This window comes from Stegostoma tigrinum, chromosome 14 (assembly GCF_030684315.1).
Source record: "Stegostoma tigrinum isolate sSteTig4 chromosome 14, sSteTig4.hap1, whole genome shotgun sequence".
NCBI lineage: Eukaryota > Metazoa > Chordata > Chondrichthyes > Orectolobiformes > Stegostomatidae > Stegostoma > Stegostoma tigrinum.
Window position 1 is genome coordinate 74343795 of NC_081367.1, and position 15958 is coordinate 74359752.

Here is a 15958-nt window from a genome sequence, read left to right on the forward strand (position 1 = left end):
AACTGGAGCACCTGGAGGAAACCCACACAGGCATGGGGAGAATGTGCAAAGTCTATTCTGACTGTGTTTTCAGTGGGGCTTTCATCCACAGACACATTGGAGAATACAGTCCTCATGTTCCAGGGCCTATTAACATTGAAGAATGTAAACTCTGGAACTGTGTGTGACTGTAATGTTCAGTACATGCCCTCAGCTGAATAGTATTTGAAGACGGAAGAGTGCAAGATTTATCATTCAACCCAATTAATTAAAAACGCAATGAACTGAGACCATCAAAAATCTTTGCATTGCTAATGCGATAGATAATTTCTTTAAGAGTTTTATTGTTTCTTTGAACATACAGCTTCAACACGCGTATGAAATGCAGCAAGTTGAATGGTCACTTCTGTCACAAACAGGGTCTGCTGACCTCCGAGAACTTTGATATTGAAGACATAGTTTACATTTCAATACGTTGATTGAATACTTGCACAAAAATAATACCGGTTACAGAAGAGCGAAATAGACAAAATAAAGCACAAAGATATTGCACGATCATATTCCAAGCAAGGAAAAACAGGAGCGAATGTTAAAATGTTCAACTTGCACACAACAGAATATTTTTGCTTGAAAGGTACAATGTCACTCTTTAAATGTCATTGCAGCTTGATTAAGAATGCATAACTGTATCACATTTTATAGACGTTTTATCTTTAAGTTTTATTACAATATTGATTACTAAAAACTAGCTATCCAAAGAGTGAGTCTCTCAACATTCTTGTCTGTGTTTTTTTAAAAAATTAGTCATAAGTGATTTCCACTAACTTTAAAGAGGTATATCATTCTGATGACAATTTACCTGATTGGTAACACAAGAGGAAAATGTGGAAATGAGACATCAGGTTATTGAAATGTCTTGTGCTCTGTTTTTTTTAAAAATTCTGATTTGCAGGATTAGATCAAATTAATGTAAACAATGTATGGAACACATCATCCGGGTTTACTTTGAAACAAATATATCTTCCCAGCAGTAAGAAGGTAAAGGTTTTGCAGTAGGTTCGTTTCTGGTTTTGTTGGTTAGGTGACCAGTTAGAAAAAAACCCCGAAAGAACTGCAGATGCTGTAAATCAGAAACAAAAATAGAGACTGCTGGAAAAGCTCAGTAGGTCGGGCAGCATCTTGGGGTGGTACAGTGGTTAGCACTGCTGCTCATAGCGACCCAGGTTCATTTCCACCCTCAGGCAGCTACCTGTGTGGGCTTCCTCCCACAGTCCAAAGATGTGCAGGTTAGACGGATTGGCCATGATTAATTACCCCTAGTGTCCTGCGATGTGTGGATTAGCTGTGGGAAATGCAGGGTTAAAGGGGGATGGGTCTGAGTGGGAGTCTGTGTGGACTGAATGGCCTGCCCCCACACTGTAGGGATTATATGAAATCAGAGATGTTGACTCTGTTTTCTTCTCCACAGGCGCTACCGAACCTGCTGAGCTTTTCCAGCAATCTCTATTTTTGTTACTGATCATTTATAGTATCCTTTCCCTTATTCTAGTCTGTTACATGCTTCTTTTTGGAGCAATATTCTTCTTCAACAACTAGATGTTGTTTTATGTGCAGGGAAAGTAGCTGCGAACAGACATTGAGGATCGGAGATTTTTTCCCAAACAACCCATTCAGCTATGTCATGACACATCAGCAAAGCAGGTGGGACTTTAACCCAGGCCTCCTGATTCAGAGACAGGAATGTTACCACTGTATCACAAGCGGCCCAATATTTTGCTACTGGATGGGAGCCGAAATGATACAGTTGTATTATATCCATTAAGTCAGAGTATCACTATTTCACTTTGCTACTTCAACATAATCTGTTGTGATTGGAACCTGGTGGATCTCATTGACTACAAGATCCTTGATTGGGGTTGTTAACCTGGGCCAATAGGGAAAGCCCTGGCTGACCAATACGAACATGAGGTCCCCTTCTAATTCTGTTTTGATTTGATCTGTACCCTCCCCTTCACCTTTTCGTTCACACAGGCATTGTCCCCAGAGCAGCCTTGCTTGCTACTGGGTATTTGGCCACACGGATATTTTTCTAGGTGGAGGGTTATCAATAAAGTTCTTTATACACCTAATGCTTTTTTTAACAGTGTCTGACATGTGCAAACACACAACATGGGTGCTGGTGGAAATAAGCAGTTTAGAATCCCCTCAGTTCAGGGGACTGACTCTGAGCTGGTTGATCACAGCCAGTGTACTGTGCAAGAGTAACTAAAGGGGGGACTTGGTGATGGGACATCAGCCTCTGGGCACTTATTTCATTATCAGTGTCACTAACTTGCATCTGCTAATTCCTCCTTTAAGGGTCTAACATTTGGAAGATTTGATTGAAAATTTCCAAGTAAATTAAATATCTAATGATAACGAATATTCACAACTGATTTTTCAAAAAAAGGAACTAATGATGAGGCTCTCTCTTTAGGTAAATTCGCCGTAACATACCATAGCCTGTAGAAATTAAAGAAATTTCCGCTTAAGTATTGAGCAAGACACAATCCAGTTGATTTTGATCATTGAGTTTCAGCATCAGGACTCCTTTTAAAAAAACAGTTTCAAATGATCAGTCCGAATTTTAAGTATTCTTTCTTTTGTTATTTCCTTTTCGAGAATAACTTGGGAGAAGATGATGTGGAGGTGTCGGTGTTGGACGAGGGAGGACAGGGTCAGAAATCACATAGCACATGGTTACAATCCAACAGGTTTGTTTGAAAACACAAGCTTCACCTGATGAAGGAGCAGTGCTCCGAAAGCTTGTGATTTCAAATAAACCTGTTGGACTACAAGTTGGTATCATGTGACTTCTGGCTTTGGAGAAGATGTTGATTATGTAGTTAAGTTGAAGGCATTGTTCCCAACTGGGACCTGGTTGAATGGGATTAAGACCATGTCCCCAATATTTGACATTCAATGTGAATCAACAGCTGGGTCCAGTGTAATTTCTATTTGATGCAGGGAGGAACAGCTCAAAGCTGCAGCACATTTTTTTTCCCCCAATTGGCTTTTCTTCCAGTTTTTCCAAATGAGACCACCATCCTTTTAACAAATTGCAGGCTGTTCTTGTATTTTTTTGGACCACTTCAGTTTTCACACAGAACAGAAATAAGTCCCAGTATTTTGGGCACAATTTGTGCCCGAGAACCAGAGATAGAGGCACAGAGTTGTAAGTTTCTGTGCCACCCATTTTCTCAATAAAATCAGTTAAAGAAATTTAGCGATCAAAGATAAATCTCAATTCCTCCAAGCTATGGTGCATTTAATTTCACACGGACAGGAAAACATAAATATACTGACACCCAGATTCTATAACTCAGAACTCTCACATTTTCTGCAAATTATTTACAACAAAAGATAAATACTTTTAAGGTCAATAGCAACATTGAAAATATATTTCATTAACATACCAGGTAATTCAGAAACACAAACAATTTTAATTTGTAGAACGGTTTATATGATTAGCTATTGGAGAATGACAATCTAATTCAGAAAGCAAATCTTTCAGATCTTTGAGCAATACATTGTCTTAAAAATATTTAGCGTGGGTGTGTTTGTTCTTTCATTTTTCTTTCTCACACCTATAAAAGATGTGCTTTACAAATCCTTTGTTTTGATGAGAGTGACCAACGGTTTATCGTCGGGGCTGTAATCTTCGTAAGCCACAGGGGTCGCGTCATACATTACTGGCCTGGCCTTCTTGCCAAACCTAAACAAGATTAATGAAGACAATTAGTGAGAAGCAGCATTATGATACATCCCATGACAAGGTCAAGTGAGAATGGGAAGCTGTGCCTTTGAGACAGAGGAGGACAAACCCATTTCTGAGGAAGGGTCACTCGACCCGAAACATTATCTCTGCTTTCTCTCCACAGATGCTGTCAGACCTGCTGAGCTTTTCCAGCAATTTCTGATTTTGCTTGTGTTGAAGATAAACCTTAGAGCCTTCACAATGAGAATGAACTGCCTGGGATGGTTATATTAAGATCGGTAGCATTGCGGCTGTTTAGAACAGTCTAATGGATTTATTGTGTGGCAGATAGTGAGGACTGAAGAAAGATGCAAATGGTTTAGGCAGATAGGCAGGAAAGTAGCAAATGCAGTTTAATGTTGAGAAAGTGCGAGAGAATGCAGCTGGGAGGAAGATGAGCCACAGAAATATACAATAGGTGCTGAGAGGTATAGGATGCCCTTCACTACATGGCCCCAGAACTCTGAGATTAATTAGATACTTTCTGTTATTGACTGAGACATGGAGTAGAAGAGAAGGAACGTTATGCTAGACTATATAAAACAGAATAGTTACGAGGCAGCTGGAGTCCTGCAGTATATTCCGATTGCTGCATTATGTGGAGCAGGTGACCAAGCTAAGGATGGTACAGGGAGACGTCACAGAGTTATACAATACAAAAGAGACCCTTTGGCCCATTTAGTCCGTGCCGACCCATCTACACTAGCCCCATGTTCCAGCCCTGAGCCCATAGCCATGAATGTAATGACACTACAGGTGCTCATCCCAGTATTTTTGAACAGTTGTGAGGTTTCCTGCCTCAACTCCCATCCCAGGCAGTTCATTCCAACCCCAATCACCCTCTGTGTGAAAATACTTTCCCTCAAATCCCTTCTAAACCTTCTGCCTTTCAACTTATAAATATGCCTCTTTTGTTAATGACCCTTCAACCAAGGGTCAATAGCTGCTTTCCATTCACAGTGTCTATATCCCTCATGGTCTTGTTAACAGGGGTGGTGATGGCCAGGTGGTATCATTGCTGGACTGTTAATCCAGAGACCCAGATAATGTTCTGGGGACCTGGGTTCAAATCCCGCCATGGCAGATGGTGGAATTTCCATTCAATAAAACATCTGGAGTTAAGAGTCTAATGATGACTGTGAATCCATTGTTGATTGTCAGGAAAACCCCATCTGGTTCACTAATGTCCTTTAGGGAAGGAAACTGCTGTCTTTACCTGACCTACATGTGACTCCAGACCCACAGTAATATGGTTGATTCTGAGCTGACCTCAGAACAAATTTCTGAGGAAGGGTCACTGGACCTGAAACATTAACTCTGATTTCTCTCTGCAGATGCTGCCAGACCTGCTGAGCTTTTCCAACAACCTCTGTGTTTGTTCCTGATTTACAGCATCTGCAGTTCTTCTGGTTTTTATAGAGTCCTGTATAGCTCCAATGAAACCTTCCTGCTCTCGTGATGAATGCCACAACTGATAAAGGTCAGTGTCGGAACTACCTTCTTGACTACATTACGAACCAATCCTGCCAGCTTCAGGATAAGCATTCCAAGATCCCACTGTTCCTCTGAGCTTCTGAGTGTCCTGTCATTCATTGGGTACTCCCTTGTCTTGTTATTCTTCCAACTATTTTCATTATTTTTGGCGTTAATCTCTATCAGTCACTGATGAGCCCATCTGACTAATCTGTGTAAATTGTCCCATATCCTAACGCCTTCTTGCTCATTGTCAGCCACCTGGGAAATCTCTGTGTTATCCACAAACCTGCTTACTATCACCCCACCTTCTCATCTATATTGTTTCCAACCAGACCATGGGGCTGCTCTCTCATTAGACATGGCTGAGGGTCACCGTGCCTTGGGTGAGGGGCTCAGGCTGAGAAAGGTGACCCCTTCATGATAACCCCAGCTTGTGTAGGTATTGAACCCACACTGTTGGTGTCATTCTGTTTTGTAAACCAGGTGCCCAGCCAGCTGAGCTAACTGAACGCCATCATCTGTTTATATCCGTTGTGAACTATAAGGGAACCAGCCCTGTGGTGCACCATTGTGGCTCCAGTCTCACATAAAGCCATCTACCACCACCCCCCTCTGTCTCCTGGCACTCAGCCAGTTTTCGATCCATCTTCTCAAGCTACCCTGTATCGTGCATGCTTTTACTTTCTTTGTCAGTCTCCCACGAGGGACCTTGTCGAAATCCATTTAAACTACACCAACTGCCTTATGAGGAATGCACGGTGACAAGGTCACTGGGTGCGTTACACCTGAGATCCAGGTGAATGCTTTCAGGGTGAAGGATTGAATCCCACTCTGGCAATGGCAGGGTTTACATTCCATTCCTGGATCGTGAAGCTACTCTCAGTCAGGATGATGAAGAAACTATCACCCATCTGGCTTCATTAATGTCCTTTAGGGGAGAAATCTGCTGTCGTTACCTGGTCTGATCTCCATGTGACTCCAGTCACATACCAATGGGGTTAACTCTGACCCGCCCTCTGAAGTGATCTAGCAAGCTGCTGAGTTCAAAGGGCAACAGCTGGTTAGTGACAGTGACCTCTGATGATAGAATAAATTGCAGAGTTTTCGTTCTGAGCTGGGATTGGTAGCCTGGCTTGGTGCCTTTGGAATAGAAGAGACTGACAGGGGAATGTAATTGGGGTGTACGAAGTGAGGAAAGGAAGGGACACGGATGATCCCTGGAATGGTAGGTTTAACATACGATGAACAGCTATGGATCCTGGGATTGCATTCATTAGAGTTTAGAAGGTTGAAGGGAGATCTAATAGAAACTTACAAGATAACATATGGCTTAGAAAGGGTGGACGCTAGGAAGTTGTTTCCATTAGGTGGGGAGACTAGGACCCATGGGCATAGTCTTATAATTAGAGGGGGTCAATTTAAAACGGAAATGAGGAGACATTTCTTCAGCCAGAGAGTGGTGGACCTGTGGAATTCATTGCCACGGAGTGCAGTGGAGGCCGGGACGTTAGATGCCTTCAAGGCAGAGATCGACAAATTCTTGATCTCACAAGGAATCAAGGGCTATGGGGAGAGTGCAGGGAAGTGGAGTTGAAATGCCCATCAGCCATGATTTAAATGGCAGGGTGGACTCAATGGGCCGAATGGCCTTACTTCCACTCCTATGTCTTATAGCCTTATGGACTATTTTCCCTGAAAACGGACAGGCCAATAACCAGTGGGGACAAATCCAAAGTAACTGGTAGAAGGCTGGAAGGAGAGCAGTGGAGCAGATAATTTTTTTATCCAGATGATGCTGGGAATGTAGACCCACTGATGCAAAGAGTTCCAGCTGCATCAACTCTCAATGCATTGGGATCATTCTCTTCCAGCCAGCATGGGCCCAAAGGGCCAATTGCTTTTTGTCTTCATTCACGGGATAAGGGTGTCACTGGCTGGACCATCCCTAATTTCCTGGGGCAGCGTTAGGAGTCAATGACATTGCTGTGAGTCTAGTCAAGCGTAGGCCTGGCCGGGTGAGGAGAGCAGATTCCGTACCGAAAGGATATTTGTGAAGCAGCTGGATTTTTCTGACAATTGGCAACGGCTTCCCGATGTGTCGTAAAACTTCTGTTTTCTGTTTCTAAGTGTGGTTGCTTTGGATGTTAATTTTTCGGTGAACGTGACGCTGAGTAACACCACACACCCATACCTGGCATGCCGGATTGAAGCAATTGCGCTGCTGAATTCACTGTCGATGCTCCTGCAGTTGTAGAATTCCTCATAAGATGGCCTGGAGGAGCCCTGGTATTCAATGCGGCTAATGCGACAGATCCCCACTATCAAAATGATCAGCATCAGCACAAAGGCCACGCAGAGTGCTCCGATGATAATGTACAGGGAGTGGCGGGGCATATTGTTTAGACTCTCAGCCATCCGATCAGATTTCCACTCCAGATCTATACAAAAAATTGTTTACATTTGTAAATTATGTACATTGTTGGAAGCAAGACTGCAGTTATCCTGTCTATTCCTGATCGCTGATATTGACATTAAAACCTTCCATTCACCCAATGATTTGAATTTTGCAATCTGTGTAGCACAGCAAAATGAATCATCGTTGCTCGGAAATAGATTTATCAAACTTAGGTGAGTATGAATTAAGAGGATATTATGACGTTTATAGAGTAATGCAGCACAGAAACAGACCCTTTGGTCCAACTAATCCATGCTGACCAAGTTTACCAAACTAAATTAGTCCCACCTGCCTGCGTTTGTCCCATATCTCTCTAAACCTTTCCTATTCATGTACCTGTCCAAATGTTTTTTACATGTTGAAACTGTGCCTGAATCTACGATTTCCTCTGGCAGTTCATTCCACACACAATTCTCAGTGTGATCAAGTTTCTGCTCCAGTCCCTTCTCTTTACTTCTCCTCTCACCTTAGAAATATGCCCTCTAGCTTTGATCCGTCTCCCTCCCTTGGAAAAAGACCTTTGCTATTTACCTTCTGTGTGCCCCCTCATGGTTTTATAAAAATCTATAAGGCTCAACCTCCCACGTTCCAGTGAAAGAAGTCCCAGCCTATTTTTTATAACTCCAACGCTCCATTCCTAGCAGCATCTTGGTAATTTTTTTTCTGAACCCTCTCCAATTTAAAAAGATCATTCCTATAGCAGGGTGACTGGAACTGCACACAGTACTCCAGGAGTGGCCTCGCCAACATCCTCTACAACCCCAACATGACATCCCAACTCCTCTAATCAGTGATCTGAATGATGAAGATGTTAAATGCCTTCTGAACCACCCTGTCTACCTGTGATGTGAATCTCAAAGAACTGTGTACCTGAACTCCTGGGTCTTTCTGTTCTGCAACACTGCCCAGGGTGCTACCATTAACTGCACAAATCCTTAATGTTTCACTAAAATGTCACACCTTGCATTTATCCAAATTAAACCCCATCTGCCACTCCTCAGCCCATAGGCCCAATTGGTCAAGGCCCCTTTTCTGCTTTTAATTGACAGCTTAATATCCACTTTGGTCAAATTTCTTACTGCATTGAGATGAAAATCAATGTGGCTTGCAGTTTGTGATTCACTGGGGGATATCACAAGAGGACAGATCCCTCCAAGGAGAGGGAGGAAGGGTGCAAAGATAATCAGAATTATTGATATACAAGCATAATTATTTCTAGAACCAATGATTGTTTCCACTGGGGAAGAAAAGGCAGTATTCAAACGGGAGGTGTGCACAGTTCCTGTGGATGTTTTTAATCAATCTAACAATGAAGCATGCTAAGAGTCAGTGACCTTGTGCATGGTTAAAGACCTTTGGGATGAATGAGCCCTCAAGCAAAAGAGAATTCTGCCACCACAATTTCTGAGCAGGACCGAAGAAGTAGCAGGTCGATAAGAAGACTGACACACTTACGGACATCACAGTGAATTCCCATCCAGCCTTCAGGGCAGTGACAGGTGTAGCCATTTGCTTGATTCACACAAGTCCCTCCGTGATGGCAGGGATCGCTGTCACACTCATTTATGTCAGCTTCACATCTTTCACCTGTGCAAACAGAAATGCCAACAGCCGTGGTCAAACTTACCGGATTAGATTCATCGAGATCGACAGCACAGAAACAGACCTTTCACCCCGTTGTCTCTGAGCTAGTTAAAAACAACCATGTAACTAATCTAATCCTATTTCCCAGCATGTGGCCCATAACTCTGCCTGCACTGGCCTCTCATCTGCGTATCTGAATACTCCTCCAATGTTCCTGTTTCTCACACCCTCACAGGCACTGAGTTTCACATTCCCACCATGTTATGGGTCAAAATGGCTTTCCTCACATCCCCTTCTAAACTCTCCTGTCGCTTTCCTTAAACCTATATCCCCTTGTCATTGATCCCTCAACCAGGGGAAAAGTTCCTTTGTATTTATGCCCCTCATCATTGTACATGTTGCAATCATTTCCCCTCAGTCAATTGCCTATGCTCTGAAAGGCAAAAGCCCCGTTCTCTTCCCAATGCCAGGTACTACACAACCTTACAGATTGTGGGTGTGGTCCTACTTTTGGACAGAGCTTCCTTGAGAGGTTGCGGGGGGTGGGGCGGAGTAATAATTTTTGAACTTGTTTCCAGTGTGGATACTGGGAGGAGCAGAATGTCAGCCCATGCTAGAACCTGCAATGGTTTGATCTTTCTGCTGGCGGTGGGATGGTCAATCAGGGACGAACTGATTGTCTCAGCAGCTGGTCGGCCCTATGTAACTGATCAGAAATACAATGCATGTTGGATCAGAAAGAGAGAGCTGGGAGCTGATAGAAAATGGTACAGTAGGTTGCTCAGCCTCTGAAGGAGAGAGGGGATCTGCTATCAGATGTGATCCTGATCTGAAATCCCTTATATTCTCCCCTTTTCCTTGTTTGGGATTGTAATGTGTCCGGAAGGGGCTTCCTGATGAATAAGTCCTCCAACAATTTATACTTTCACTGCAAGGACATGAAAAAAAACAGACACATAAAAGTAACGTGCGAGGGCATGGGGAAGAATCAGAAGATTGATACTACGTAATGGGGCTCCTTTAATGAGCCGGTACACATATGATGGGCCAAAGGGCCTCCTCTTGTTCTGCAACATTTCTGTGATGGTGTGACTTCAAGACAAGGCACAGCCAGTGAGGTTACATAACCACGCCCCTAACTAGAACAAAGCCAATAAGTTACATCTCGTTGCAATAAAATCATTGTTTTCCAAATCTCCTTTCATCCACTGTATCTATTAAACTCTTCGAAAATACACGAAAAATCTGAAAAGGGTTCAGGTGGAAACTAACTGCGTACAATGTGATAATAGCTGCTGCTAGTGCGTGAATGTGCAAAGTAAAACAAACAATAAAATAATCACAGCAATCTCACCCAGACCTTCTCACAAAAATGCCAGTTAATTGATTAAGACCAACATAACCCTCACCCCTGAACCTGCCTGGCACTATTCATAAAATATGTTCAGGGGATATGAGTGTCAGTGGCAACTTCAACATTTTTTGCTCAGTTATTGTTACCAGATATTTCTGAGAAGCTGCTGGTCACTTTCAGGTCCTTCCGGTGGTTTAGGTCATTGATGTTAGGAAGCAGTTCTAGGTGAACCTGACTCCCCAGAGCCTGTCCCACCATCTACAAGGCACAAGTCTGGAGTGTGATGGAATACTCCCCACTTGCCTGGATGAGTGCAGCCCCAACAACACTCAAGAAACTTGACACCATCCAGGACAAAGCAGCCGCTTGATTGGCACCACATCCACAAGCATCCTACTCCCTCCACCACCGATGCTCAGTAGCAGCAGTGAGTACTATCTACAAGATGCACTGCAGAAATTCACCAAAGATCCTCAGGCAGCACCTTCCAAACCCATGACCACTTCCATCTAGAAGGACAAGGGCAGCAGATACATGGGAGCACCACCACATCCAAATTCCCCTCCAAGTCACCCACCATCCTGACGTGGCAATATATCGCTGTTCCTTCACTGTCAAAATTACTTCCTTAAGGGCACTGTGGGTCAACCCACAGCAGATGGACCACAGTAGTTCAAGAAGGCAGCTCAACCCCACCTTCTCAGGGTGCAATGAGGGAGGGGGAATAAATGCTGCCCCAGCCAGTGACACCTACATTCTATCTTTTTTTTAACCCAGCAACAGTATAGGATCTGTGAAGGAACTGCAATATTTTCCCAAGTCAGGGTGGTGCTACATACAAGGGAACTTGCAGTTCAATGGATTAAAGCTATGTAACAGCTGGCGACGGATTTAAAGGACCCAAACATAGTCACCATGGGCCCAATCAGCAAATAATTGTGCTGAAAACTGGGCTGTTTTTCAGATGTTGTTTTCTGTTTAAATGCATTGATCTACCAACATTCGCTAAAGACTAGATTTTGATTTTACTGTCACCGCGAGTACAGGAATACAGGAGTACAGAGAAAAAAAAGTGTACAAATGTCGCTGTTCTCCAGCGCTATCCTAGAACAAAACACAGGATTGAAAACAGAAACAGAAATAAAAGATACGACTAAAGGGAATTGTCGGGATCACTCCTCTGGCTCCACCCATGAGTCCTTGCCCCCAGAACAACAGAGTGCACAAAGAACACCCCTCAGTCTGCGCGCACTCAGTGCCCCAGAGCCGCTGCACCCTGCCACAGTCAGAGTGTCATCATTTCTGCCATCAGGTACCCAGGCCTAGCCATGGCACTGCCACAATAGCTCTGTCCATTGCCATTCTCCAGTGCCACCTTGCCTCCACCCACTTCATCACCACCATGTGCCCATTAAAACAGATTACGTGAGAGCTCACATTGAGATGATCGAACAGAGAGGGATGAAGAACCAAATGTCCTACTTTTGGACTATAAATAAATCCTGTGGGAACGAGGTTCGTCAGAGGGATCTCATTGCGTATGAATTCCCTGATTGGGGTTGTTAACCTGGGCCAATCGGGGAGTCCTGGCTGACAGATACAAACAGGAGTCCCAGGAATTCCCCTCAATCTGGGGACTGTCTCTGAGCTAGCTGGTCAGAGTGTACCGTACACGTGTGAATAAAGCGTGACTTGGTGACGGGATACTGGCTTTGTGGAGTTATTTCAAAATACTTTGCACTTCTTTGTAAAATTTGCCATCAACCAATAGGACTGGAGCAGAAATTTGGATCACTTTTTAAAGTCAACATTTTTTTTGTCATAACACAGTGTGGAGCTGGATGAACACAGCAGGCCAAGCAGCATCAGAGGAGCAGGAAAGCTGATGTTTCGGGCCTAGACCCTCCTTCTGAAACTGAAACGTCAGCTTTCCTGCTCCTCTGATGCTGCTTGGCCCGCTGTGTTCATCCAGCTCCACATCTTGTTATCTCAGATTCTCCAGTAGTAGTCTCCTACTACCTCTGTAACAATTTTTTTTTGTCAATATGCTTCGTTCATCACAGCTGTTTGCTGGTTATGTTAGTAAGTTAGAGGAAAAAAAAGCTTATAAAACAGCTCTATTGGCATTCTTGAGCTTAAAAAGGGTGTTTAATCTTAAATCCTCTTAAAAGGATGTGCACAGGCAGTATTTGGGGAACAGTGAATAACTTGTTTGGGGAGATTAGTTCAATTTGTTGCCAGAGGATTGGTTTCGAATGACATGTTTCTAAAATGAGGAGAAGATACCACAGAAATCTGTTTTTCTGCTTGACATAATTTGACTTGAAATACCCTGGTAATTTGCTCTGGCTGAGCTGATTCCGATTGAATTGTAAACCTACAGGACTCTGGATGGAAACTGATCCAATTTTTGTAACAGTCTCTTAGGCCTTCTTGCTCCCATTGTCCAGGAACCTTTTAGTAATTTAAGCCAGATTTTTGGCCTCGGTACAATGAATGCGTCTGAATAATATGGACTTCCTGTTACTTCACTTGGCAGCCAAAATCACCTGGACACATCGCATTGCGGAAACGTGAATAGGAGGACCACACGTGGTTTATGGAACCTCACTGATCTTTTGTCCATTGAGTTAAAAATCAGATGGAATCATGCAATCCTAAAGGCAGAGCAGGCCATTCAGCCCATCAATTTCACTCCAATCCACCAAAGAACATCCCACCCAGAGTTAAACGATCCCTGTAACCTTTCATTTCATGTAGCTGACCCACCTGCACACTCCACGACACTCTGGGCAATTTCCCATGGCCAATCCACCCCAACCTGCACATCCCTGGGCACTATGGGACAATTTAGCATGGCCAATTCACCCTAACCCGCACATCCCTGGGCACTATGGGACAATTTAGCACGGCCAATTCACCCTAACCCGCACATCCCTGGGCACTATGGGACAATTTAGCATGGCCAATCCACCCTAACCCGCACATCCCTGGGCACTATGGGACAATTTAGCATGGCCAATCAACCCTAACCCGCACATCCCTGGGCACTACGGGGCAATTTAGCATGGCCAATCCACCCCAACCTGCACATCCCTGGGCACTATGGGACAATTTAGCATGGCCAATTCACCCTAACCTGCACATCCCTGGGCACTATGGGACAATTTAGCATGGCCAATCAACCCTAACCTGCACATCCCTGGGCACTATGGGACAATTTAGCATGGCCAATCCACCCTAACCCGCACATCCCTGGGCACTATGGGACAATTTAGCATGGCCAATCCACCCTAACCTGCACATCCCTGGGCACTATGGGACAATTTAGCATGGCTAATCAACCCTAACCCGCACATCCCTGGGCACTATGGGACAATTTAGCATGGCTAATCCACCCTAACCCGCACATCCCTGGGCACTATGGGACAATTTAGCATGGCCAATCCACCCTAACCTGCACATCCCTGGGCACTACGGGACAATTTAGCATGGCCAATCTGCTCTAACCTGCACATCTTTGGACTGTGGGAAGAAACCGGAGCAAATCCGCACAGACAAGGGGAGAATGTGCAAACTCCACACAGACAGCCGCCAGAGGGTGTGATCGAACCCTGGTCTCTGGTGCTGTGAGGTGGCAGAGCGAACCACTGAGCCACCAACTGAGCTTCCTGGCTGCACACAATCTTTTAGATTCCTCTTACTTTGTCAGTATTACTGATCTGACCCCGCCCCCATTACATACTCTCTCATTCCTCCGTCAGTTAACACAGTTACAGGGATTGGCTCGTTATAAATGTGAGAGAGCTTCGTCTTTCCTGAAGGTTAAACAGTCAAGCAGTGAGCCTGCAGGAGTGGAAGGTTCCTCCCTGAGATTCTAGTTGCAGGACTGCTTCCAATTTGCTGCTCTATTGAACTTTGGCTCAGCCCCGCAGGTAGGTGTAGAGGTTTGTGTATATGTGTGTGTGTGTGTTTTCTCCTTCACAGATGCTGCCAGACCTGCTGAGCTTTTCCAGCAATTTCTGTTTTTGTTCCTGATTACAGCATCCGCTGTTCTTTTGGTTTTCATTTGCACTGTCAGCCTGTGTTTCTGTGCCCAGTAATATGATAACTTCACCAATGCTTACTCTCGTTTGATTTTTTTTTAAGATTTGATTGCCAACAGTGTGGAAACAGGCCCTTTGGCCCAACAAGTCTACACTGCCCCTTGAAGCATCCCACCCAGACCCATCCCCCCTATAACCCACACACCTCTGAACACTACAGGCAATTTGGCAGGGCCAATCCACCTAGCCGGCACATCTTTGGACTGTGAGAGGAAACCGGAGCACCCGGAGGAAACCCACGCAGACATGGGGAGATAATGGGAACTGCAGATGCTGGAGAATCCAAGATAACAAAGTGTGGAGCTGGATTAACACAATAGGCCAAGCAGTATCTCAGGAGCACAAAAGCTGACGTTTCGGGCCTGGACACTTCATCTGATGTCAGCTTTTGGGCTCCTGAGATGCTGCTTGGCCTGCTGTGTTCATCCAGCTCCACACTTTGTTATCTCAGACACTAGAACAATGTGCAAACTCCGCACAGACAGTCGCCTGAGGATGGAATCGAACCCGGGTCCCTGGCGCTGTGAGGCTGCAGTGCGATTTTGATTTATCATTATCACGTGTGTGAGTGAATCCTATTTGAACACAATGATGCAAACGCACCAAGCGGGTCATTTTCATTGATATATAACAAGGTGTACAGCTGGATGAACACAGCAGGCCAAGCAGCATCATAGGAGCAGACAGCATGATGCTGCTTGACCTGCTGTGTTCATCCAGCTCTGCACCTTGTTATCTCAGATTCTGCAGCATGTGCAGTTCCTACTATCTCAGGTCCTTTTCACTGTCAGGTGTTGGAAGGTAAATGGGTGAAGCAGGTGACCTGACTGTTAACAGTCATTATGAGCTACAGAAATAAATGATCAAACAGGTTCTAAAACAGGAGAACAATTCACTCTTCCAGGGTTCCAGGCTAAAGTTCTGATGCTGCAAATATGCTCATGTCACACACAGCATGTCTGACATGTATCTGACACAAATCACCTTCACTGTCACCTTCACATCAATAAACTGCAACAAGCCTTTCAGCTTACCAGCTGCTTTCCTCTACAACTCTCAAGGCAAAAAAAATTATTTCTAACTTTCTAAAAAAACTATTTCTCTCTCTCATTTTCCATTCTTCATTATCCGTCCTCTCCTCTAACTTTCTTTTAATACTTCTCATTTCTCCTGCATCTCACAGAGCCTGGCTGTTTGATTTTGGCAGC

At 44.3% G+C, this 15958-nt stretch overlaps 1 protein-coding gene across 3 annotated transcripts in view; it reads right to left on the reverse strand.

Annotated features, from left to right (window-relative positions):
• Window positions 1–303: 303 nt before the first annotated feature.
• The window catches only part of dner (delta/notch-like EGF repeat containing), a 282574-nt gene continuing 266919 nt past the window's right edge, over window positions 304–15958 (reverse strand). For all 3 annotated transcript variants that reach the window (XM_059651234.1, XM_059651233.1, XM_059651235.1), the window contains 3 exons: window positions 9162–9293; window positions 7443–7689; window positions 304–3733 (listed from right to left, as the gene is read on the reverse strand). In XM_059651234.1, coding sequence (XP_059507217.1) covers window positions 3622–3733; window positions 7443–7689; window positions 9162–9293 — 491 coding nt within the window. In that variant the 3' untranslated portion in view covers window positions 304–3621. The remainder of the gene's footprint in view (window positions 3734–7442; window positions 7690–9161; window positions 9294–15958) is intronic.